Source organism: Salvia splendens, chromosome 3, assembly GCF_004379255.2.
Source record: "Salvia splendens isolate huo1 chromosome 3, SspV2, whole genome shotgun sequence".
Taxonomy (NCBI): Eukaryota; Viridiplantae; Streptophyta; class Magnoliopsida; order Lamiales; family Lamiaceae; genus Salvia; species Salvia splendens.
The window spans coordinates 14558957-14584677 of NC_056034.1; the positions used below are offsets into that span (position 1 = coordinate 14558957).

At 36.4% G+C, this 25721-nt stretch overlaps 3 protein-coding genes across 3 annotated transcripts; all 3 read right to left on the reverse strand.

Annotated features, from left to right (window-relative positions):
- Window positions 1–1770: 1770 nt before the first annotated feature.
- On the reverse strand, window positions 1771–7217 carry LOC121795105 (proline-rich receptor-like protein kinase PERK15). The gene is made up of 8 exons (XM_042193552.1): window positions 5827–7217; window positions 4578–5099; window positions 4262–4351; window positions 4103–4173; window positions 3184–3260; window positions 2864–3011; window positions 2329–2490; window positions 1771–2218 (listed from the first exon to the last, which is right to left on the reverse strand). Exons 1-8 carry the CDS (start codon window positions 6149–6151, stop codon window positions 1943–1945), a joined length of 1671 nt encoding a protein of 556 aa, XP_042049486.1. The 5' UTR covers window positions 6152–7217; the 3' UTR covers window positions 1771–1942.
- Window positions 7218–11188: 3971 nt separating this feature from the next.
- LOC121796627 lies at window positions 11189–11790 on the reverse strand. The gene is made up of 2 exons (XM_042195437.1): window positions 11691–11790; window positions 11189–11608 (listed from the first exon to the last, which is right to left on the reverse strand). The coding sequence occupies exons 1-2, from the start codon at window positions 11760–11762 to the stop codon at window positions 11189–11191; spliced, it is 492 nt and encodes a 163-aa protein (XP_042051371.1). The 5' UTR covers window positions 11763–11790.
- LOC121795155 (stage V sporulation protein K-like) lies at window positions 11669–12828 on the reverse strand. Its single transcript, XM_042193612.1, has 3 exons — window positions 12760–12828; window positions 12506–12677; window positions 11669–11785 (listed from the first exon to the last, which is right to left on the reverse strand). The coding sequence occupies exons 1-3, from the start codon at window positions 12802–12804 to the stop codon at window positions 11766–11768; spliced, it is 237 nt and encodes a 78-aa protein (XP_042049546.1). The 5' UTR covers window positions 12805–12828; the 3' UTR covers window positions 11669–11765.
- Between the last annotated feature and the right edge of the window lie 12893 nt (window positions 12829–25721).

A 25721-nucleotide genomic window follows, 5' to 3' on the forward strand; every position in this document is an offset into this window, starting at 1 on the left:
TTATGTAATTTTTATTTTTTTAAGATTTTAATTATGTAATTTTTAATTTTTAATGTATTTTGTAATATTATTCCGGGTATGTGTAATGTATTTTAATTTTGTGGAAATGTTTTTATTTAAATTAAATAATGGAATGGTGGGACCCTTGTGCTCGTCCTTGCGGAAGAACACGACTGTGGGTGTTGTGCTCTTGCCTAATAGCAGACAGAAAAAGTGGGGCCGGGCCCACAGCCGTGCTCGTTGGCAAGAGCACGGTCGTGGGTGCTCTTAAAATGAAATTGATAAAGTAAGAGAGAATGTGAAAAAGTGATTGAAATAATGTAATGGACGGTGAGACCCATAAATGATAAAGAAAAAAGGGAGGAAAATTCCATAAATGTAAATGGATTATTTACATGAGACATATTGAAAAATAAAATTTAGCCTATTTTCATGGAAAGGAAAGGAAAGGAAGTACATGAGATGCTCAAGTGACACATGAATAGTCGATGGAATTTTTGACGAATTCGTATGAATATTTGTCTTGTGTAAAATAAAAAAATAACCTTTTAATTATTGTGTCTCAATTTCATACAAACTCATAAAGTAAAATAAAAAAATAACCTTTTAATTATTGTGTCTCAATTTCATACAAACTCATAAAGATATAAATGTTTTTTGGTCTCAATTTCGTACAAATCCGTCCAAACTCATGTGACCACAATGCACCCACCGTTAAATCTTTCATTTATTCAATCTTTGTTACTGTAAGTCTGTTACCACCATATTTTTTTTTAAGAATCCAATGCAAATATGAATCCAATTATTTATGAAAATGGGGAAAGCATTTTTTTCCGTGTATAATTTATGTATTGATAAATTTCCCCTGTCAAAGACTTTTTAAAATTAGTAACGTGTACTCCCTCCGTTTCACCATAGTTGAGTCATTTTACCATTTCGGGAAGTTTCTTCATAGTTGAGTCATTTTCATAAATGGTAACTTTTCTCTCTCTCTTACTTTACTCTCTCTTACTTTATTCTCTCTACTTTATTCACTTTATACTTTATTCTCTCCACCTTTTCCTCTCTCTTACTTTTTTATTATTTATTTAACACACCCAACATTTCTTCCTAAAACTCCGTGCCGAAAAGTTCCGCTTCAACTATGGCGAAACGGAGAGAGTACTATTTGAGATGTAAAACATGAAAATGATTTTCCATGATTCCTACAATAAAGTTAAAAGTGACATCATATGTTACTATAGTAAATACTATTAGGGAGTAGAACTTAATAATATGGGGGAAGTAAGTGCATTTCTCTAAAACAGATTCAGATATTGATGGTACCACCTATCTTTTTAATAAAAAATTAAATTTTATTTATAGATAATACTCCCTCCGTTCCCTCATAGTTGAGGCGAAATTTTTCGACACGGAGTTTAAGAAATGAATGTTGAGTGTGTTAAATAAATAAGATAAAAAAGTAAAAAAGAAAATAAAGTAGAGAGAGTAAAGTAAAAAGTAAATAAAGTAGAGAGAATAAAGTAAGAGAGAGTAAAGTAAGAAAGAGAAAAAAGTTACTATTATATATGGAAATAACTCAACTATAAAGGAACTTCCCGAAAGTGAAAAATGACTCAACTATGAGAGAACGAAGGGAGTACCATATAGTCCAATAACGTTTTCTTCAAATAAATATTTCGAAAATACTTCCTGCAAATACTTAAAATATATTAATCTCAATTAGAATTTAATTAGTATACAAGAAAGAACATAAGCACAGGCCATGAGTTGATTAACAGAATGCTAGTTATAAATAGCAGCAGCATAGTGAGAATATATCCAACTAACCTACAAATAATTCACATCAGAAATAATTTACACAGCTTTTTCCCCCGTTGCCAGTTATTCTCAAGTAACATCTTCAGCAAAAAATAAAAAATAAACAAAAATAAAATGCAGACTATGTCACTTGTATGTTTCTTAGAACTTCGCTGCTAGAGCCGGAGGGCCGGAGGCCAAATTCACTAGTCGGGCCGCTGTACTCACTTACAGTGTGTTCAGCACTTTCTAATGCCATCTTCCTGAACTTTATCAGATCCTCTCTGTACTGTGTGGTGTCATATAAGGAGTCGTAGTCTGAGCTATCGTGAGAATCATTGTTTAAAACGTTCTGCCTTGATAGAATGGGCTCGGTCAAGTCATCTAGAGGCAGCTTTCCTTCCAAAGCTAGTATTATCTGTATCAAGATTCAAGAGTACAAAGTTTTTTAAAGTTGGGGACATTTTAAATGCAGAGTAGGGACTAGGAGCTTGTTGGGTTGTTCTTGGCAAGCATATATAGACGTACCTGACTCATCTTTGGCCTGCGTCGAGCCAAATGACAAACACAGACAGAAGCACAAGCAACCATCCGAGCCATCTCTACAGAGTCGTAATCTTTCTGCAACCTCGGATCAGCCACGCAATCAAAGTTGTTATTTTCCAGAGCTTGCGAAAGCAAAGGCCTTGCCTGTATTGATTTAAACAAGTTATACGTCTGAAGCACGTGCAGAGCCACCTAACTAAAAGGAGGGGATGATGAGCAGAAAGCATGGACACGAGCAAGAAAATAATGGTAGTCGGAAAGCATGGATTGATTGATGCAGAAGTCCTATTAACTCATGGCTAGCTTTCTTCAACGAGCTTTTACAAAGTTGAAATTTCCAGGAATTAATTATCAACAAGCTTTTATCTTATATGTGTCTCTTACAATTGACATGTATACACAAGCATATAGCTTGTTACAAAGCTCAACATAACTCCACTAGAATTAACGCAAATGCACGTGGATCCTCATAGTCTATATTCAGTAAGTACAAGGACAAGATCGAAGAAATGCTCACCCAATCAATAATGTTATCATCAAGGTAGTTTTGTGATCTATCGATTGGCCTGCGACCAGTAATCAGCTCCAAAAGGACAACGCCAAATGAAAAGACGTCTGACTTCTCTGTCAGCTTTCCAGTAAGAGCATATTCCGGAGCTAAATAACTGCAAATAATGAGGTATACATCAATGAAATATATTGTGTCGTCAAATAAGATTTTACAAAATGACTGATATTTTGAGACAAAAGCTTTAGTCTATATTTCCTTTCAAAGTTTAGCAGTTTAGGCATCACAACCATGAGTGAGAAGTAGAAAGCGAGTCTCTAGAAGCTTACCCAAAAGTTCCCATTACCCGAGTGGAGACGTGAGTATCAGTATCTGAATAGAACCTAGCCAGGCCGAAATCTGCTACCTGGATTTCAATCTTAATTGATGAATGCTGACTTCATTTAACATAAAAATTTGAATTTCACTTAAAAAAGAGCACAAAATTAGAGGATTTAAGTTCAAATATTAGCAGCAGACCAGCAGTCATCTTTCTTTCAGAGACCAGGGTCAAATAGGTAAAATATGAAAAAGTAAGAAATAAGCAATTAAAAGAAAAAAATGACTGCAAGCTTCTTTACTACTTTTCTGTCTAACCGATTATCGTAGACAACATATTTTCCTACGGTTTAGGAAGAAATTATTGAATATAGTTAATCAACTGTATGATCAAAGTTCTTTCTAACTAAAGCTGTCTTCTTTCCTCCTTTTTATGCTCTCCATGATCTTGACATACTCTTTTTAATTAAACTATGATAGTAACACCTATGACACAAAGACTAGATGTCTTTTTTACATCCATATACTTACTACCAATGCACCTAACCATTTCCGGCTTATTAATATCTGAGACTTATAGTAAACTCCATCAATCCAAGAAGACCGTTTCCCCTAACTTTGGAGCCTTTGTATCTCTGATCGCAGTCAAATATTTGATGTACGAATTCAAGTATTTTGGATTTCTGTTTTGGCCACGATTCGAGCGCAATGTTTGACTTTCTCCTCTCTGATGGAGTATAGATTCCAAGCACTTATCTTTGCGTTCTGTTCACTTTTTCTGTTTTTTTTTTCTCTCTCCATTACTACCCACCATAGAGAATATTCTATACGAATACCGAGTCAAAATATGGTCAAGATCAAGTACTCAGAAAAGTACAGTTGCAAGGCCAAATGGCCAATAATAACTCCTTATAGATCATATAAGCTCACCTTCGCCTCAAAATTTTCATCAAGAAGAATGTTAGATGACTTGATATCACGGTGTATGATCTTAGGATGACCTGTTAATATCATCAACATTAATGTGATTAAGTCCTTTATGCAATAGAGTAGAGATAATGTTCATAAGTAGGAGCAGGTAAGACATACAGTCCTCGTGCAAATATGCCAATCCTTTTGCCGACCCCAGGGCAACTTTCATCCTAGTAGCCCAGTTTATAGGATGTTTGCACACCTTCCCTGCATCATACACATCTCAGATTATACAGCAGTTAAAAAAAAGAGATGGAGCATGACAAATTACATCAACACTTTTAGCTCCTAAGGTTGAAAACAGAGTTAAATGTTGCAAGTGGAAAAGACTGCTGATGAAAATTTAAAGAAAGTATCAAGTATTTAGGCAGAAGTAAAGCTGTGTATATGGCAAACCTACTGCAAAAATAATCAAGCGAAATCCATCACATACCATGTAAGTGGAACTCCAGAGTTTGATTAGCGACATATTCATACACAAGCAATCTTCGAGCCCCTGAAATGCAGTGCCCAAGTAGTGATACTAGATGGCTGTGATGAACACGACTTATAATCTCAACCTCTGCCTGAAATTCACGCTCCCCTTGACCACTCCCCATCTTTAGTTGCTTGATTGCAACATCTCTGCCATCATGAAGCACTCCCTTATGAACATATCCAAAACCACCTTGACCAAGGAGGTTGGAGTCAGAAAAATTATCCGTTGCAAGTGCAAGTTCTTCATAAGTGAATGTAGTTTTTGTGGAATCCAAGCACGTAGGAAGGGTTGTTTGTGGAACATCCTCTAAGGAGTTCAGGCTGCTACTAAAAAAAGGTGGAGTAGTGGATACATCCATAGATTGGTGAGAATTTGACGAAACAACCCGTGGGGGAGTAGGCTTTGGAAGTTCAAAGACGTTGAGGTTAGATGGTGGAGTAGGCGGCATGTTGTACGGTGGACCATGATAAGGATCATCTGTAAAAGCAAAGAAGACAATCTCATAAGGTATGCATGGAAAAGAATACTTACTACAAACAGATACATGGTCATAGCGACAGAAAGGGTGTCGTAGAGTCAATAAAAATTCCTGTTATTCTCAAAACCCTCTTAAGATTGCTGCGATCCCTTGTAGTATGAATAATCTCAAACAAAAGTAACAAAACCTCATAATTAAGAAAATTTCTTTCCCATTTTCATCCTTAGACCACCATGTTCTTCAAAGTTGATGACGGTTTCAATCAGCAAGAGATTCACTTGAAGCAAGAATTTCTAAGTGCAGAGCAGTGTAGCAAGATTCACTATGTAGTAATCATTATGTCATTAACATTGAAGATAAATGCATGCACTGAAGAATGTCGACATCCATTTGGGGCTATTCACACACAGAAAATGCCAAACGATTAAATAAAATCACTTGGCTTGGATTACATGAAAATTCCAGCACCAGAATCTAAAATAATAATTTTAAACCTAATCTCATCAGCAAACGAATACTCTTGAAACTATTTTATTCTAAGATCCCCAAATCATATGTCAATTTGCAGACAACTGTAGTCTCTTTTGTCTTCACTAAGTCAACCAACCAACAAAGAGTCTCCCCAACGACTTCGCCATTACTAAAATTATTCCACACCACACCATATGCAAGAGCAAGCAATAAAAAATCAATAAAATGCTTAAAATATAAAAAAATATCATCAACCTTTGGGATTGAGCCCCTGTTTCTGCGAACGACCATAACCAAATCCGTCCTCTCCAAAACGCTTCCTCCTCCTCCTCCTCTTGTACCAAATCACAAAAATACCAACGCAAACCAGCACGATCGATCCGCCAATCCCTATCCCCACTCCCAGCGCCACCAGCGTCGCGCGGTTGTTTGACGCTGCCGTAGTCGGCGTAATCGCCGGCGGAGTGATATTCCCCGAAGGCGGCGGCGGAAGCAGCAGCTCCGCCGGGGAAGGAGGACCGGGTGGAGGCGGCGATGACGTCGGAGCCTCAATTGCCACCAGCGGCGGCGGCGTAGACATCACCGGAGCTGTATCGCTTCGGATTTTCCTTTCCTAGAGAGAGAGAGAGAAAAAGGCTTCCTGAGACTGCAGAAGCTGCTTTAACACATGGTGAAGATGGAAAGCGACGCAAAACGGCATCGTGTGGGTTCCTTCTGCGCAGCGGTGGGAGTGGAGGTGAGAGGGATGAGGTGACGTCGTTTAATGCCTTAATTTCGATTTTTGGAAATAATTCGGAAATCTTTCTTTTTCTATGCACGTAATTAAGGGACGTCGATTTCTCTTACTTGGATTATTATTCCAACGTTATGCATAAATTATTAGTATTCCAATTTTGGTCTTCTTTCCAATTATAATCACATTGCGATATCAAATAAAATCTCTTTCGTAAAATACTCCTATGTTCCTTAAAAATAGGTCTACTGTAATGAAACAGGATTTCAATATAATTTGTTCATATATTATGATTAGAGAAATAATATTAATATAATAATAAACATTTAAAAAACATATCCGGGCGAGAGCGCGGGGCAAACCTATCCCGAGTTTAGGTTTGACTCGACCAAGGAAAAATGGGTAAACACGGCTGAGGGTGGGTGAGGAGAGTCCGGAGACGCAACTGAGGTGGGGGTAGCAGGACACCCACATAGAAGAATTCATTTATGTTTGTAAATTGTCATTCATTGTCAGCAATGATCGTCGCACTGTCTCTATCTTCTAATATTGGTGACGACATTGTTCACGAGGTCCGGATTTACAAGTTTATTTTCTTAATCTAAAATATAAAATCTTATAAAAGTTTGGAGTATGGATGGTCTAGTGTTTGGCTCATGAGCCTACATGCTATGAATTCCAACATTTGGGTACTAACATAAAATCTTGAATCATGCAATCTTGGTCACGGGTCGTATGTCACGTAATACACAATCAAAATTAATGAATGCTACTCTATTATTGATCACATGTATTGATGGAGTACGGACTAAACAAGCCCAACAGCAGTGACGGCCCATCAGCCCAAAGCCCAAGGAAGAGTATCAGATCGGCATTACCAAAGAGTTCGGCCCCAGCCTACAGCTCGGTAAAAGCCGACCAATCAAGCTCTACTCTCAGACCGGCAAAAGCTGCTCGGCAATAGTTCAGCAGTTCGGTCTCAGTATTTGACCGAACTGGGAGATAGTCAACTCATGTCAGAACCTCCACGATCTCCACTACACCCACGATCTATTTAGTGGTGTCAAGCAGTCATTAACTCATGCAGGATAGTGGGCCCATGCAGGATCGCATGACCTCCACGACATCCACAACCATCATTAGTGGTGATGCAAGCCACGATCTTAGTTCAATGTATAAATAGAACTTAGATCAGATAGATTAGGGGGACGCTCTCTCTCGCTCTCTAGGGATAAAATATCAAATAGCAAGTTTGTATTTGTAAGCTGTATAAAACAGATCAAGCAATACAACTCTGCCCTCATTTCTTCCCGTGGACGTAGATTTACCTCAGTAAATCGAACCACGTAAATTCTTTGTGTCGTGATCTGTATTTTCCTGCATTCACTAACATCAGAAATTCGCGGATTCATCACTGGCGCCGTCTGTGGGAAACAGAGAACCAAATTTGTGATAAAGCGAGTTTTTGATCCTCTTCTACCAAAAAAATGCATACCAGATCACATAACACCCGTGCCTCCGTCCGTGATAACCATGAGGAAGCTAATCCAGCAGCCCATAGGCCTGGAAAGCAGCCTCGTGAAAAATCTACTTCCAGTTCTCACGGAGAAGGAACAAGCCGCTCAAAAGGTCCACACACCGAGTCTTCCCAGCAGCCTGATTTGAATGAGGCTGTCAAGCTGTTCTTGGCTGAGAAGCAGGATGAGTTCTTAGCCTTCCTGCAAAAGAGCCAAGAGCCGAAGACGAAAAGGGTGGATTCTCCTTCCTCCTCCAGACATGAAAGTCACTACCGCAGTAGTGCCGTGTCTTCCGGAAAGAAGAATCCTCAACCCCGACATGTTCCTGTTCCTCCTCGGTACCGGAACCACAGGAGAACTCCATCTCCTCCGTACCGAAGAGATGCCAGTTTGTCTGAAACGAACTGCAATAAGCCAACGATTGTGAGTCAAAGCTTCTAAAGAGGATACAAGACCACAATTCGGCTTAAGAAATAAGCACTTCGTCTGAAACGAACTGCAATAAGGGAAAGTCCGATCCACGCGATAAACCTCGCCGAATTAGGACGACCAAGTTCGGTCAAAGAAGTTTTACCTCATAAGACCGAGGACGACCATGTCTAGTCAAAGAGGTTTACTGCATAAGACCACTTCGGTTAACTGGGGAAGTCCGATCCACGCGATAAAACTCGCCGAATTAGGACAAGGGAAAGTTCGATCCCGGCGACGAAAATCGCCAAATTAGGACACAAACCAAGTCCGGTCAAAGATGTTTATTTCATCAGACCAAAGACGAGTCCGGTCAAAGATGTTTATTTCATCAGACCAAAGACGAGTCCGGTCAAAGATGTTTATTTCATCAGACCAAAGACGAGTCCGGTCAAAGATGTTTATTTCATCAGACCAAAGACGAGTCCGGTCAAAGATGTTTATTTCATCCGACCAAAGACGAGTCCGGTCAAAGATGTTTATTTCATCAGACCAAAGACGAGTCCGGTCAAAGATGTTTATTTCATCCGACCAAAGACGAGTCCGGTCAAAGATGTTTATTTCATCCGACCAAAGACGAGTCCGGTCAAAGATGTTTATTTCATCAGACCAAAGACGAGTCCGGTCAAAGATGTTTATTTCATCAGACCAAAGACGAGTCCGGTCAAAGATGTTTATTTCATCAGACCAAAGACGAGTCCGGTCAAAGATGTTTATTTCATCAGACCAAAGACGAGTCCGGTCAAAGATGTTTATTTCATCAGACCAAAGACGAGTCCGGTCAAAGATGTTTATTTCATCAGACCAAAGACGAGTCCGGTCAAAGATGTTTATTTCATCAGACCAAAGACGAGTCCGGTCAAAAGATGTTTATTTCATCAGACCAAAGACGAGTCCGGTCAAAGATGTTTATTTCATCAGACCAAAGACGAGTCCGGTCAAAGATGTTTATTTCATCAGACCAAAGACGAGTCCGGTCAAAGATGTTTATTTCATCAGACCAAAAACAAACATCAACTTACCCCGTACCTTTATCCAGAATGCCGAAGTGACTCGCTTCGCCGAAGTAATTCACTTCGCTTTTCGGGGGGGGGGTAGTGATGGAGTACGGACTAAACAAGCCCAACAGCAGTGACGGCCCATCAGCCCAAAGCCCAAGGAAGAGTATCAGATCGGCATTACCAAAGAGTTCGGCCCCAGCCTACAGCTCGGTAAAAGCCGACCAATCAAGCTCTACTCTCAGACCGGCAAAAGCTGCTCGGCAATAGTTCAGCAGTTCGGTCTCAGTATTTGACCGAACTGGGAGATAGTCAACTCATGTCAGAACCTCCACGATCTCCACTACACCCACGATCTATTTAGTGGTGTCAAGCAGTCATTAACTCATGCAGGATAGTGGGCCCATGCAGGATCGCATGACCTCCACGACATCCACAACCATCATTAGTGGTGATGCAAGCCACGATCTTAGTTCAATGTATAAATAGAACTTAGATCAGATAGATTAGGGGGACGCTCTCTCTCGCTCTCTAGGGATAAAATATCAAATAGCAAGTTTGTATTTGTAAGCTGTATAAAACAGATCAAGCAATACAACTCTGCCCTCATTTCTTCCCGTGGACGTAGATTTACCTCAGTAAATCGAACCACGTAAATTCTTTGTGTCGTGATCTGTATTTTCCTGCATTCACTAACATCAGAAATTCGCGGATTCATCATGTATATATGTAGCACCATATTGTTTAGGATTAATTACAAAGCAAAATCCAATTTCAGCATTATTTTGAATTGAACCTAATTCTTAAAGCGTAGCATTGATATTTCAAGAGTTTGATAACAAAATCGTCCCTCGTATTCTCTTACACAAATATGGAAAATTAGACATTATGAAAACTCAATTTTTGAAATTCGTGGTTTAAATTGTTTTCACATACTATCAATTTTATAGTCATCGGCATCTCGCTTTGATGTCATGATAAAAGTCTTTGAGATTCCATCTTAAAATTAATTAGTGATAGGAGTAGCTAGTTAGTTCATAATTTATATAATGAACACATATAGACTTTAAAAGTCTCAATAAATTATGAGAAATGATGTTGAATAAATATTCAAATCGGTCTTTGTATTCAGATTAATCATTGATGTACAGTTATACTCCGTATGTGAGTTCAATGAGACCACACTTCCATTTAGAACAAGATTCATGGCATTCTTTCATTTATGTCATCTTGAATTATAATTATCTTTCATTTATGTATAATGCATATGCATCAATTCTGTGTTTTATTATTCTTTTAATGCATATTAACTCTTTTGTCATGTTGATCCGTTTAAACGAAAACCGTTTTTTTCATAACATTAGAAAAATGATCTTCCTGGATTAATAACATGTGTAATTTTGACCATTATAATAACTTCCTGGAGTAATAACATGCTTAGGATATGTCAAAATGAAGTTTGTTTATAATTAAAATCAGTCATAGGGGTGTAGACGAGATGAATAATTATGAGATAACGTGTAATATAGGCATCCTGAAGACATGCCAAGATATCGAAAAGATAGCCAAACAAGAGAGTGGTTATTAGAATAGTCCGGAGTTATTTGTCAATACAAAAAGTTAGAAGTAAAGATGACAACCAAATGGCACTAGAGTATAACACTAAAGAAATAGTTGCGACAAACTGGCATTAGCAAATCAAGAACTGGCATTAACTAATGCTGAAATAATTAATTAATGACTATGAACTGGAGTACTGTATGGACACATAAACTATTTATCAATTTCTTCATAATCATAAATTTCCCTATTTTCTGTAAAATCACAAATTTAACAAATTCTTGAAGATTTCTGCCCCATTCTGTATACCCATTTCTAGGTTCTTCAGTGATATGGTTTTCTCACCTAGCCACTTTCTTTGCCTCAATTAGCATCTGATCCAGCAAATGTGCATTCAGCAAGCTTCGTAGATTTTGAGGCGTAAGCTCAGCAATCGTCCGAGCAATACTGTCCGTGCTACAAGAACTGTCCAGCTCAAAACCACATAACATATCGCTCTCCCCTTTAATGCTTGCCTTCTTCTCAAGAATCATGGCAAGATCTTCGCAAGTTAGGTCGTCGAACGGTAGCCTTGTTGAGAACCTTCTGTACAAATTGAGGTTGCACTTCATGTATTGGTTCAAGGCCCAGTGATTCCCGGCTAACATGATTGATGACTTTCCCTTGTCCATTGCAGCAATGAGCTCCTCCATTGTATCCGAACTAATGGGATCTTCCTCGTCTATCTTCACAAGCAGTAAGCCGCCATTTGCATCTCTCATCTGGTCATGTCAACAATACTTTGTTGTGTGGTGTGATTCTAAGAAATTCTGTACTATTATGCTAAACAAAACAGTTCTGAACCTTTTGATGTCCTTGCATTTCAGTCAGAGTGTATGAAGACAAAACTCCGGCCAAATAAAATAGTTTACCCATTATTCAAGCTACTGTGGACATGCCTGTTATGAAGGTTGCAGATAGCAGTGAACAGTTAGAAACAAACACGAATAATCGACAAATTCGGTAGGTATATATAGAGCATTGTGGATTTTCCACCTATACACACCACACATTTTCAAAATTAGTTGCATAGAAGCAAGACTTCATTGTATTCTCACTATTCGTTTTCCAGATAAATTTTCTTGAGCCTTACCTTAACAGGTATATGAAACAGACATGAAACATCGACAAATTCAGTAGGTGCATTCACATCTCACATATTATAATGACAGTAACATTTCCACTTATATACACACCACAAGTTTTCAAAATTAGTAGTTACATTTCATTGTATTCCAGATAAATTTTCTTAAGCATCACCTTAACAGCTATGCAACACTGGCTATCTAATTTTTCATGTGTAACTTGATAAAAACAAGTAATGGCAGATAAACAAAATTCAACTATCCAATCCAATCAAAGAAAGTTGCTGCCTAAAAGGATATGATACCTATAGATAACATCCACAGCTAAAATAAATGGACAAAATAAAAATAAAATCTCCTTATTCCATCTCAAATCCAAATTTTCCATCAAAGACGATCATCCACTAATTACCCCCCAATTACTGCATAATCACACGCATTTTTTTTGCTCATTGAACATAACAGCTCCTGATACGAAAATGCACATAAATCACGATTGAAAAACCGCGATTGATTGCAATTATGGAGGCGTACCTGTTCCATTTCTGCCGACGAACACCATGTGAAAGGGCTTTGGAGGTACAACCCTAAATCCGTCGGCAGCGTCCTTCTCCGCATCAATTATTTTCTGCAGAATTGATTCCAGCTGCTTTTTGATCTCCCGCAGTCCCACAATACTGGAAATTTCACGCTTGACTTCACCCAACTGATGGCAGAAAAAACACGGATAAATTATTGTGATTAACATGCAAAACAAAATTTTGAAGGGAAGAACGAAATCAAGGTACCGTTGGTACGTCTTCGTAAAAAGTTTCACAGTTGCTAACCGACATTCTTCGTCGATATTGGTTTAGATGTGTGATTTCGTTTTACGATTTTTTTTAATACAATAATTTAGAGTAATAGTATCACGACCACATCTTACTAGTAATAGTGAGCCTGACTATATCGTGACTAAATAAACTTGAAGATTAAAGAGGTAAGCATAAATGGAAAGTCAAGTTCAAACATTACTTTCAAAAAGCGAGAGTGATACATGGCAAAACAAAAATCAGAGTACGTTAACTAGGTTTATAAACTCCTAGTACAAAATTTCTAATGCATCGGAAGAGACCAAACCAAGGCAAAGAAGTATGTGTAAAGACGCACTTCTTTGGGCTACCTAGTGCTAATTATTTGTCATTTCTCAACATCTTCGCCCCCTCGTTCACGTTCAACCTGCACGTTAGAAAGGAAACATGCAGGGCTGATTACTTGATATACTCAGTGGACATATTGCCAAAAATCATAAGTTTCATTAAAGATTTGTCAGCCACAGTTGAGTGAACATGTGGTTTTATTTAAAAATGCTAGTCACTAAAATTCCTTTAATTTAATAAAATTGATTGCGCAATCACATAACATAGATACCATATCTGAAGCATATGTGAACTGGGAATGTGGCCACATTCCACGACGGTCACTGGACCGGACAACTCGAAAGCTAGCTCACGATATCCATATGTGTACACTAGTCCAAGTAGGGTTTGCGGCTCTACTGGGATCCGAATTCGATTTAACATTGATTGCGCAATCACATAACATAGATACCATATCTGAAGCGTATGTGAACCGGGAATGTGGCCACATTCCACGACGGTCACTGGACCGGACAACTCGAAAGCTAGCTCACGATCTCCATATGTGTACACTAGTCCAAGTAGGGTTTGCGGCCCTACTGGGACCCGAATTCGATTTAACATAATTGACATAGCCAAGCAGATAAGTATTCGTAAAAGTAAAACATGGCATGACAAACATGTATAGAAAATTTCACGTATTCACGATAAAAGTCACATTTTGAAAAGAATGCCCACCTCAAACGCAATTCCCTAACCGAAGTTTCCTTGACTCGGTCTTACTCAATGTGCGAAGACGTCCCTTTAGGAAGAAAAAAGTGTACTTAAATTAGGCTTTGGGAAGCCAAATAAATTTGAAGGTGAATGCATCCTAAGTGCGTGCTCATTTTATTCTTTTTCTTATTTTTCTAGAAAAAGTTCTAGGATCCTTGAACATTAATTAAATCGGGAGGTTTAATTCATCGGGAATGTTTGAGAAATTTCTCGCTTAACTCAAAAATACCTTAATCTCCATATATTCATTATTCATGAAGGTAGATAAATCCGGAAATTAATCTATCGTCTCAGACATTACTTAGCGAACCATCACTTCATCCTAATTAAATGATTGAATAATTTGGGCCCAATTCTTACTTTGTTAAATCCTCATGTGGGCCAAGAATTAAAAAAGAGGGCAGCCCACTTCTTAATTAAATCCTTAGTCCATGCATTGAATTAAAGAAGACCCAAAGCCAAATTAAAAGGAAAAGCCCAAAACATCTCCTCCACTTCCATCGGTCAATTCCTTTCCCTCCCCAATTCACTTCTTCTTCTCAAATCAAAACCCCATTTCATTTCAAATCCCTAATTCACAAATGGATCCCCAAATTGAAAATGGAAATCCCTAGATTGGAGAGGAACCAGCAGCGCTGCACCTCATCCTTCGCCGTCCGCCAATCGCTGCTCTGGTCGGCGCCTCCCTGCGCCTTGTCGCCGCTGGTGTCGCGCCGTCGGAAAAGGAGAGGAGGCATCGCCTCTCTCTCTCTCTACGCACACGGCTCCGCTCCACCAGCACCGTCGTGATGCGGTTCCGTCTGCCTCTATCTCAGCCGGTTTCACGCCGCCGCCTTCAGCTCATCCGGCCTTGGCTGCTCACGGTAAGCGTCGGCTACCGTGTGTAGGCCTAGTTGACCTCGTCGCCGAAGTCCAGCCGCACACATCTTCGCCCGTGGCTGCTCCGTCGAGGATCCCGTCCTCCTGAGCCATTTCTAGCCCTCGGACAGCAGCTAAGTCCTTACCATTCTCTCTTATTTCTTTAAAAGTCTAGCTAGCATTTGGGATTATAGCTATTCACCAATTATGGAAGCAAAGTTTGAGGGCAAGATGTGATTTTTAGTTTTGTTTGGGGGTTGCTCTTGCTTGGTAGCTTACAACCTAAGTTGTAGTACGTATTACTACTATTGCCTAAATATTATCAAGATGTGCTTGCTATTATATTATGCTTGCTGAGGCAGGAGATCTTAATTTAAGCTATAACCTGTGTTCTCCTGTGAAACCTTAACATAATGTGCTTAAAAATTTCTCATACTTGTGTGTCCTATGGTTGAATAAGGAAAGAAGATAAGGAGGGCGGTGGAGATTACCCTTTTGTGTTTTGAGGTTGCCAAACATTGGTGTAGAAAAAAGTGAAGCTCCTCTTGCTTCGTCTCTTTACTCACTCACTCTCTTTCAGAAAAAGCTTCTTGAATATATTATGATAAATAAATTATTTATAAAGTCCAATATTATGCGCGCCTTATGTTTATTATGTCTATTTTACTGTGGCTCTGTCAAGTGTGACAAGTGGGAGAATCGAAAACTTTGTGTCTCACATGTTCGCCAAGTGGGAGAATGTAAGTTTTGTGTCTCACATATGTGACATGTGATAGAATCCTAAATAGAATTGGATTTTTAGTATAATACATTAACTTGGTATAAGACACATTTTTCCCTAATTAATTAGCTATCAATTGAATATATTGATTTAAATGAGACGTTTCCTAATTAGTCACTAATTATTGACTAATATATATGTTTCCTATTAGTGTATTGCTATAAAGGAAATTGAGATATTTATATATAATAATATCTTAATTAGCATTAATTTAGTCAAGAATATATATGGTTTTGATTGTCATGAATTTGACATTATTATGTTATTGACTAAATTAATGCTAATTAAGATATTATTATATATAAATATCTCAATTTCCTTAATAGCAATACACTAATAGGAAACATATATATTAGTCAATAATTAGTGACTAATTAGGAAACGTCTCATTTAAATCAATATATTCAATTGATAGCTAATTAATTAGGGAAAAATGTGTCTTATACCAAGTTAATGTATTATACTAAAAATCCAATTCTATTTAGGATTCTATCACATGTCACATATGTGAGACACAAAACTTACATTCTCCCACTTGGTGAACATGTGAGACACAAAGTTTTCGATTCTCCCACTTGTCACACTTGACAGAGCCACAGTAAAATAGACATAATAAACATAAGGCGCGCATAATATTGGACTTTATAAATACTTTCATCATTGGCAAACATAAGTATTATATTAGAGAGACTACTAATGCGGGTCATGGCGGGCGTATATCATTCAATCGATATAGTTCCTTCCATGTACCACATCACCAATATCCACTCTAATATAATCTATAAGTGACACCGCGTCCGTAATTGTCTTATTTCAAGACCTCCTGCATTAATACTAAAAACTTTATATATGTATATCAATAATAAGTTTATGCAGGAAAAGTAGGAACATCATTTATTGAATTCAAAATATCCATAACTTAAGTGTCTGAACCAACATGGAAACATAATGATTAGACGTTTCCGTACCCAAGACCCATTCTGTTAACTTATTCCATAAATGTCTTAGGCGGTAACGCCTTAGTCAATGGATCAGCTACTATAAGCTGTGTGCTTATATATTTCATAGATATTCTTTGTTCCCAAACATCATCTTTCACGACAAGAGGCTTTAATTCCATGTGTTTAGCTCCTTTGAATACTTGTCATTCTTACAGAAAGATACGATTGCACTATTATCACAATACAATTTCAAGGACATTGATATTGAGGAGACAATACCAAGGCCTGAAATAAAATTTTGCAATCATTAATGCTTCAAAGCAAGCCATAAATTCAGCTTTAATCGTGAATGTTGAATTAGAACTTTGCTTTACACTTTTCCATGATATAGCTCCTCCAGCCATAAGAAGAATGTAATCAAAAGTCGATTTTTTAAAGTCAACACATCAATCATAATCTGAATCGGAATATCCAATCACTTCTAATTGATCAGATTTCCTAAACGTGAGCATAAAATCTTTTGTCCCCTTTAAGTATCTCATTGTCTTCTTTGCAGCTCTCCAATGTTCAACACCAGGGTTACTTTGGTAACGGCCTAGCATTCCAACTGCAAAGCTGATGTCTGGTCTAGTACAGACTTGAGCATACATCAAACTTCCCCCAATAGATGCATAAGGAATATTTTCCATCTCTTTACGTTCCAATTCAGTTTTTGGACATTGATTCAAACTGAATTTGTCGCCTTTATGAATTGGAACAACACTTGGAGAACATGCACTCATCTCATATCTCTCTAAAATTCGATCTATGTAGCTTTTCTGAGACAATCCTAACATTCCACGTGATCGATCACGTGATATTTCTATCCCAATCACGTAGGATGTCTCACACATATCTTTCATGTTGGAATTTTTTAGAGAGATAATTTTAGTGTCATGTAGTAATCCAATGTCACTACTAGCAAGCAATATATTATCAACATACAGAACCAAAAATATGAACTTGCTCCCACTAACCTTGAGGTATATGCACCGATCAACGGTGTTTTCTTTAAAACCAAAAGCAGTAATAGTGTCATGGAATTTAAAATACCATTGTCGAGAAGCTTGTTTCAGTCCATAAATTGATTTCTTAAGTTTGTAGACTAAATTTTCATTCCCTTTCTTAATGAAGCCTTTAGGTTGTTTCATGTAGACTTCTTCCAAATTATCATTCTGAAAAGCAATATTCACATCCAATTGATGTAGTTCCAAGTTAAAATGGGCTACAAGTGCCAAAATAATTCTAAGTGAGTCATTCTTTGATACAGGAGAGAAGGTCTCTTTATAATCAACACCATCTTTCTGAGTGTAACCTTTGGCAACAAGTCTGGCTTTAAATCGTTCGATTAAACCATCTATGTCGAATTTGGTCTTGAAGACCCTTTTTACACCCAATACACTTTTGTCTATCAGGTAATTCGACAAGGTCCCAGACTTTATTATAATCCATTGATTTTAACTCTTTTATCATGGCATCAATCCATTTATTAGAATTATTACGCTTAACGGCTAGTGAATATGAAACTGGATCATTGCGGATTTCTATATCACATTCGGATTCTTGGAGATATGCCACATAGTCATCAGAAATGGCCACCTTCGTTCTCATTAAGAAAGCATTAATGGCACTTCTGGAGATGTTTCTTCCACACCTATGTTCAATGACTTTGGCATCATCATTAAGTGGTTGGTCATTCAAATGTTCAATATTGTTAGGCTATTCAACAATATTTGGCACACTTAATTCTTAAGGAAATGAGGGAAGAGAGAAATCTACCCTTATTTCACTAATGACCGCATTATGAGTGTTAAAACTCCTACTGATCTCACCATTATCAAAGAATCATATATTTCCAGTTTCTACAATTCTCATGGTATCATTAGGACAATAAAACCTATATACCCATTGGATTTTTCTGGTAACCCATAAAATAACCACTAATTGTCTAAAATCCAATTTCTTTTCTTGCGAAGATTATACTTTAGTTTCCGCTGGACAGCCCCAAACATGAAGGTGCTGTAAATATGTACACTGTAGTTCTTAGAGCATACTTCCACAACGATACGGGTAAGGTAGAATTGCTTAACATACTTCTAACCATTTCCATGAGGGTTCGATTACGTCTTTTAGCAACACCATTCTGCTGAGGCGTACCAGGCATTGTGTATTGAGCACAAATGCCATGCTTTTCTAAGTATTTGGCAAACGGTCCAGGTAATTGACCCATTTCAGTGGTACGACCATAAAATTCACCACCTCTATCAGATAGAACAATTTTCACCTTTCTATTTAATTGTCTTTCAACCTCAGTCACAAAATGTTCAAGTGTTTCTGCTGCCTGAGATTTTTCATGCAATAAATATATCCATAACGCGAATAATCGTCAATAAAGGTGATGAAATACTTTTCTCCACCAAAAGTTGGGACATCAAAAGGTCCACAAATATCTGTATGTATAATTTCAAGGAGCTCAGTGCTTCTTATGGCATTTTTCTTATTGTGTTTGGTTTGTTTACCTTTAATACAATCCACACAAAAGGTAAAGCTTGTAAAGTTTAAATTCAAATGAATATTATCCTTTATAAGCCTCTTAATGCTTTCACTGGAAATATGATCCAGTTTCTTTATGCCATAAGAATGATAAATTCGAATGAATATTATCCTTTAGACACTCCTTTAGTTGCAATGTGAGCTTGAGATGCACTCATTCCATGCTTCTTCAGCTTTTGCTCATCCTGGACCAACATGTTTATCAATTCATAAAAGTCCACTTATCATTTATAGTGTTATAATGAATTGGGAATGGTCCATATTGAGGAGGTAAGAAGGTTAGGAAGAATTGGACAAGGAAACCCCCGTCCACTGATAATCCTAACTTTCCCAGCTTGGAAGCATTATTCATGTACATCACATGCTCGTACATGGTCCGAGAACCATCATATTGCATGCTCATGAGATCCTTCATAAGTTTTCCTGCAAGAGACTTATATGCAGGTTTGAAGCGATCTTCAACATTCTGCAAAATATTCTTTTGCAACATCAGTTACTGGGAGGCTCGCCTTAATATTATTGGCAACGAACATTCTTATGAACTTTAAACTTAGCATGTTAGTTTTTTTTTTCCAAGCATTATGGAAAATCAGCCGAACTACTTTCATCTGTAAGATTGGCTGGCTTGTCATTCAACAGTGCTAGGTCCAAGTCCATTACTCCCAGTGTGAACTCAAGTTTTTCTTTCCATTCAGAGAAGTTGGTTCCATTAAGTTGGGGAACGTTTGAGGTGAACATACTAGTAGAAAACGATGCTTGACATTGTAGAAAACAATAAGAGAATGAATGCTCACATATAAAGCTTTGAATAATAACACGACCTTTAATTTGAAAATCCATATATTAAGTAACTATGAAAACTCCTTTGGGTAGTCTTCACACAATAATAAACACCATGCTTTTAATATTCATATCTTAATTCAATAATTGAGTAATAATAAATTGGCGTTACCTTTGGGTAATCGACACCAATTTAAATTATTAACTCCATTAGTGTTCATTATGTCGCAAAGACTATTTCCTTTGGGAATCTAGACCTTTTATGACAAACAAACTATTTAGATAATGAATAGCCACAACAAGCATGATGATTAATTGCATACATAGATTTTCATATTAACTTGATTATAAACTTTCTTATTTTACCTCACTTTGGTGATTGCAAAATAAACATAATATAATCAAGAGTATATTGATTAATGATTTAAACAGATTTTCACCGTACTAATTTGATTATAAACTTTCTTCTTATTTTACCTCACTTTGGTGATTGCAAAATAAACATAATATAATCAAGAATGTATAGTGATTAATTGTTTAAACAAAATTTAATATGACTTTGATTATTGACTCTCCTTATTTTACCTCACTTTGGTGATTGCAAAATAACCGTACTATAATCAAAAGCCATACCCTTAAAATATGAATTGAATCATTTAATCATTCATTCCATATCATATAAACTCAATTCACATGAGATAATTCAATTCAACAGCAATTCCAAAAAATACGTGCACAATTATGTATACAAAATTACAAACTTAATTCATCAACTAAAAATAAACATAGTAAGAGTGCATATAACATTGATTCACGGTAGTGAGCATACAAATGTGAATTGACAATTCATCAACTAAAAATATCCAAAACATAATGCGTGCATAACAAGATTCAAAATACACACAGTATAACATATTCTCTCGAATCTATGGCATCAAATAATCATCATCCAATTTAATAACTAAAAATATCCAAAACATAATGCGTGCATAACAAGATTCAAAATACACACAGTATAACATATTCTCTCGAATCTATGGCATCAAATAATCATCATCCAATTTAATAGCATTTTTTAATTGATAAAGCAATTAATGTCACGTAATACATGAATAATTGAATCAACAAATCTTGAATTTATAATATGCTGATCATATTAAAATAATCGATTCAATCCATAATAATTTATCAAAAAAATAAATTCAAAAAAATGGTTTCAATAATACGAAAATACATGAGTTCTCAACCATGCTCTGATACCACATGTTGGAATTTATTTATCATAATATATTCAAGAATACATAATTGAATATGAATAAAGCAAGATCTTTGAACATCATGTATTTCACGTATTAACCATACACATAATGGATCGAAACTTACCTTTATGATCCACAGCGGAAGCGATTGGGGAAGACGGAGAGAACTTCCTCGGACTTTGGTGTAGTGGCGCAACTCCAAGGATTTGTTTCTCTCTCTTTCCCTCGTTTATGTGTTCACTGTAATGTGTGTGATTTGATGGGATCCCACACTTGTATTTATAGGCAGAGAGAGGACAAACACTAATTATAAAATATTAAAGCCCTTTCCATCAAAGTGGCTATTTAATTAGGACGTTTCTTTTTGACCAAGTAATACTAAAATCAAATTCTATTTAGGATTCTATCACATGTCACATATGTGAGACACAAAACTTACAAAGCTCACTCTCATTTTCTTTTCTTTGATTGTGTATGGGTGATATGAAGCTGATTTGAGTATGTGTGCGTGAGTACATATATAGATGAAATTGATCTACAGGTTATTGGGATATTAGCAGAAAATTAAATCCGCAACTGTCTCTCTGTACTCGTGGGAAATAAATGGGACTGCTCCCTCTTTTGGTTTTTGCTGACTTTTGTTGGTCCTTCACTGCTCCTTTCATTAAAATAATTGTCACTTAGTGAGTACTAGGTTGTCTGACTCATAGAAAATCTTGTTTTGGTGTGGCAGGAAGAGTGCAGCTGTCATTCCTATTTAGGGCACGGTGCCTTTCGTCCAGCAATAGCTCAGCCACAAACTCCTCCTGCCACATCATCAGCATTAAAAATCCTTATGTCACATCATCAGGACAAGCAAATAGCCCAGTAATAGCCTTGCCGCATCACCTCTAATTATATAAAACAAATAATTGACAATCACACAAAATACGGAATTAAATGTACGACACAGATACAGGAAAATTCAATAATATTATTTAAATTAAAAAAAAAGTACAATAAAAAAATACATTAATTTAAAAAAAATTACATTAAAAAAATACATTAATTTAAAAAAATACATTATTTAAAAAAAAAACACGACATCTGCCTCACTCTTCGTCTCCGCCGCGTATATATAGTGTTTCGAAAATTTTAAAAAAAATTAAATTCGTTCGCCGAACGTTCGCCGGTCCTGAGCCTGCAGTGGCGGCGAGCGTACCGGCGAGCGCATCGGCGAGTGCTCGCGAATCGGCCAGCGATAGCTGATTTTTTTGCCGAAATGGCGCTCGCTGGTTCCAATGGTTCGGCGAGCGCCGGAAATCGGTTAGCCTGCCCGCTCGCCGCCATTGGAGATGCTCTTAGGCAAGTTGTTGAACATCTCAAAACCCTCCATTGTTTTGTAATCAAAGTAAAGCCCTATTCATTTATCATAAGTACATTGCTGCAGCCTTGTACCTTAGGGAATTGATGATATTTGTTTTCATTTTCCAGTTTTGCTTATAGAATGGGCTGGGGTGGTGACGAATTATTTGTGAGTGGCTGGCTGCCCTTGGGCCTAACATGCCAGGTGTGGATGGCCGAAGCTGTGGGCTCTTTTAGGTTGGGAGGAAGAAGTCCAAAAGTATATTTGTAACTTAAACGATTCATTTGTTAAAGATATTCCTTTATCATGTATACGTCCTTGAACAAATCTTTAAATTATAGTTGTTGGTATATCGATACTTAAATATTAGGTCAAGCCTAAGAAGACAGGGTGAACAATCATCTAATTAAGCTCCAAAAGAAAATCTTAGAACCGCATGCGTTTACATTTCAATTTGTCCCGAATGGTTTAAAGATCTACTTTTAGTAGATTTGAGCTCTCGATTCATTAATTGATGTTTTTGTATGGGTTTTGGTATGTGTTTTAGGTGTTTTTCGATTAATTGATGTTTTTGTACGTGTTTTTGGTATTTTTCGGTCAACATTTTGTCGATTGTACATTAGGAAAACTGATTTTGGTGGATTAGTTACATCATTGCTAATTTTTTGGTCAAGCCTTATAAAAAATGTTGCGAATTCTTTCGAGTTTGACTCATTTTGGGTGATTTGAATCGGTTATTATTGAATACTCCCTCCGTTTCTTGTTAATAGATGCATTTCTTTTCAGCACGAAGTTTAAGAATAGTGTTTTAAATTGATGGTGAAAAAAGTAAGAGAGAGTAAAGTAAGAGAGTTGAAGAGAGAATAAAGTTGAAGAGAGAATAAAGTAAAATGCAGAATTACTTTTTGCCAAAAGTAGAAATGACTCAATTAACTTGGAACTTTCCAAAATAGAAAAATGACTCTATTAACATGGAACGGGGGGAGTATCATTTTTGTCAACATTGAATTTTGATAGAGTTACTTTGGTCATTTGCAGTAGAATCCTATAGCAGAACGAAATTGACAACATGGTGAAGAGAGGGCGAACATCCAAGAGCCAACCAACCCAAAACACAAGTGATCGATAAGCTACATTATTTACTACTTAAATGCTACATTATTTCTGCAAAAAAGTACATTGTGTGCTACTTTTATGCTACATTAGGCATCGATACATTTTTTTTTCTGCAAAAATTTACATTATTTTCTACTCATGGGCTACATTAAATGGTTTTTACATTATGTGCTACTTTTATGCTACATTAGGCATCGATACATTTTTTTTTCTGCAAAAATTTACATTATTTTCTACTCATGGGCTACATTAAATGGTTTTGTAGTTTGGACTATATATAATTCATTTTTAGTTTACAATAGATGGCATTATCTTACCACATCGTGCTCTGTTACGTTATGTTGGTAATTGTTTACATTAGTAGCTACTCATATGCTATATTATTGTGTGCTATATAATGCTCTGTTATATTAATACGCGTTTTTACTTAAATTACCGGCTATATAATGTTACAGTAAATATGCATACAATAAGCCTTTACACATTGTTACATTAAATATTTACATTATTTTGCACTGGTGTGTTACATTATTATTTGTTATTGGTAGTAATTTGAATCTGTATTAACTAAGTAATATAGTAACATTTTGGCTAATCAATGTATCTGTTTATGAATAGATACAAAGAGGGCGCGAGTCAAATTCGATGATAGTGAGGAGTCCACTTGTATTGGATTTCCCTTTTATTGTGTTTGTTGTAATATGATGGAAACATAAAACAACGAATGCTTTGTAACTTAGTTTTTGAAAACATATAATGCTTTTGAAACTGTTAAATTAGATTTCAGGGATGTAAAAGAGGTGTGATGTACATTCACGTCTAAATAGTGTAACATTTATATATCTAATAATGTACATTTACGATCTAATAATGTAGACAGAGAGGATCCCAACATCATATGTTGGTGCCCCAATATTTTGATAATGTAAATATACTTCAAAGTAATGTAAATCTTTAGTAGTAATTAGTAATGTAGAATCACAATAATATTATGTGTAATATTATAATGTAACAACGCATGAAATAATGTAAGAGACATATACATTAAATCCCTATATTTGTACATTATAATCAGTACGAATTCAACGAAGACTAAGTCAAATACGAACTTTGATGTCTGTTTTGGTACTATGCCCTAGCTCCAGAGATAGCTTAACCCTAGGGGATTGGAACAATTGTAACACCCCAAAAATAGGCTTAGACGGAATTTGCTATTCCAATTAGAAAATCCGTGAATTAATTTTTTTTTCGATGAACAGTTTGATATAAAAAATGATAATAATTAAAATTCTATATTTTAAACTATAGTTTTGTAGGAAGTAAGTGATTGAATGGAAAGATGAATTAAGATGATGAGAATCTACATTAATATTTCAAAAATTGTGGAATAATATTGTTGATCGGTTTCTAAGAAATGTCCAAAAATTTATTAAAGTACTAAACTATTTTTATACCATCAATGAAGAATCAATATTGAAAATAAAATAGGAATATAGTATATACGTATGTGCGTGTGTCATTGTGTGCATGTACACTTAGATGTCATAGAGTATATATGAGATAACTATGTGCGTGTGTCATTGTGTGCATGTACACTTAGATGTCATAGAGTATATATGAGATAACTAATTAATGAGCATGTGCATGAAAGTATATATTAATAAATAAATTTGGTACATGGAAAACATATATTCATAAATATATGTGCATGGTATATAGATATGGAATCTTTAAATAATAACTCCCCATGAGAAATTAATCCCCAAGTTGGGCCTCCTAATGGTCAAACTTGTGACCTCTAAGATGACGCGGTATCCTTGCCTCCCTCCTCAACCACTTGAGCTAGGTTATGTGTTATATTGCATAATCTTCTTTAAATGGTTAACTATAACTAAGTTATAAATGATATGCATAATCTTTAAATTGTTAACTATAACTAAGTTATAAATTATATGCATAAGTTCTTTAAATCAAATGCTAAGATCATTCAACTCTAAATATCAATACATTAATACATTGTACAAAAAATATAAATAAGGGTATTAAGAGCATCCACAATGGGACGAATGTCCCAGTGGAATTTCCCAAAACACCTCCTGCCACGTCATAAGGACATCCCACTGCACTGCCACGTCATAAAGACATTCCACTACACAATGGCGGACATCCACAAAAAAATAATAAAA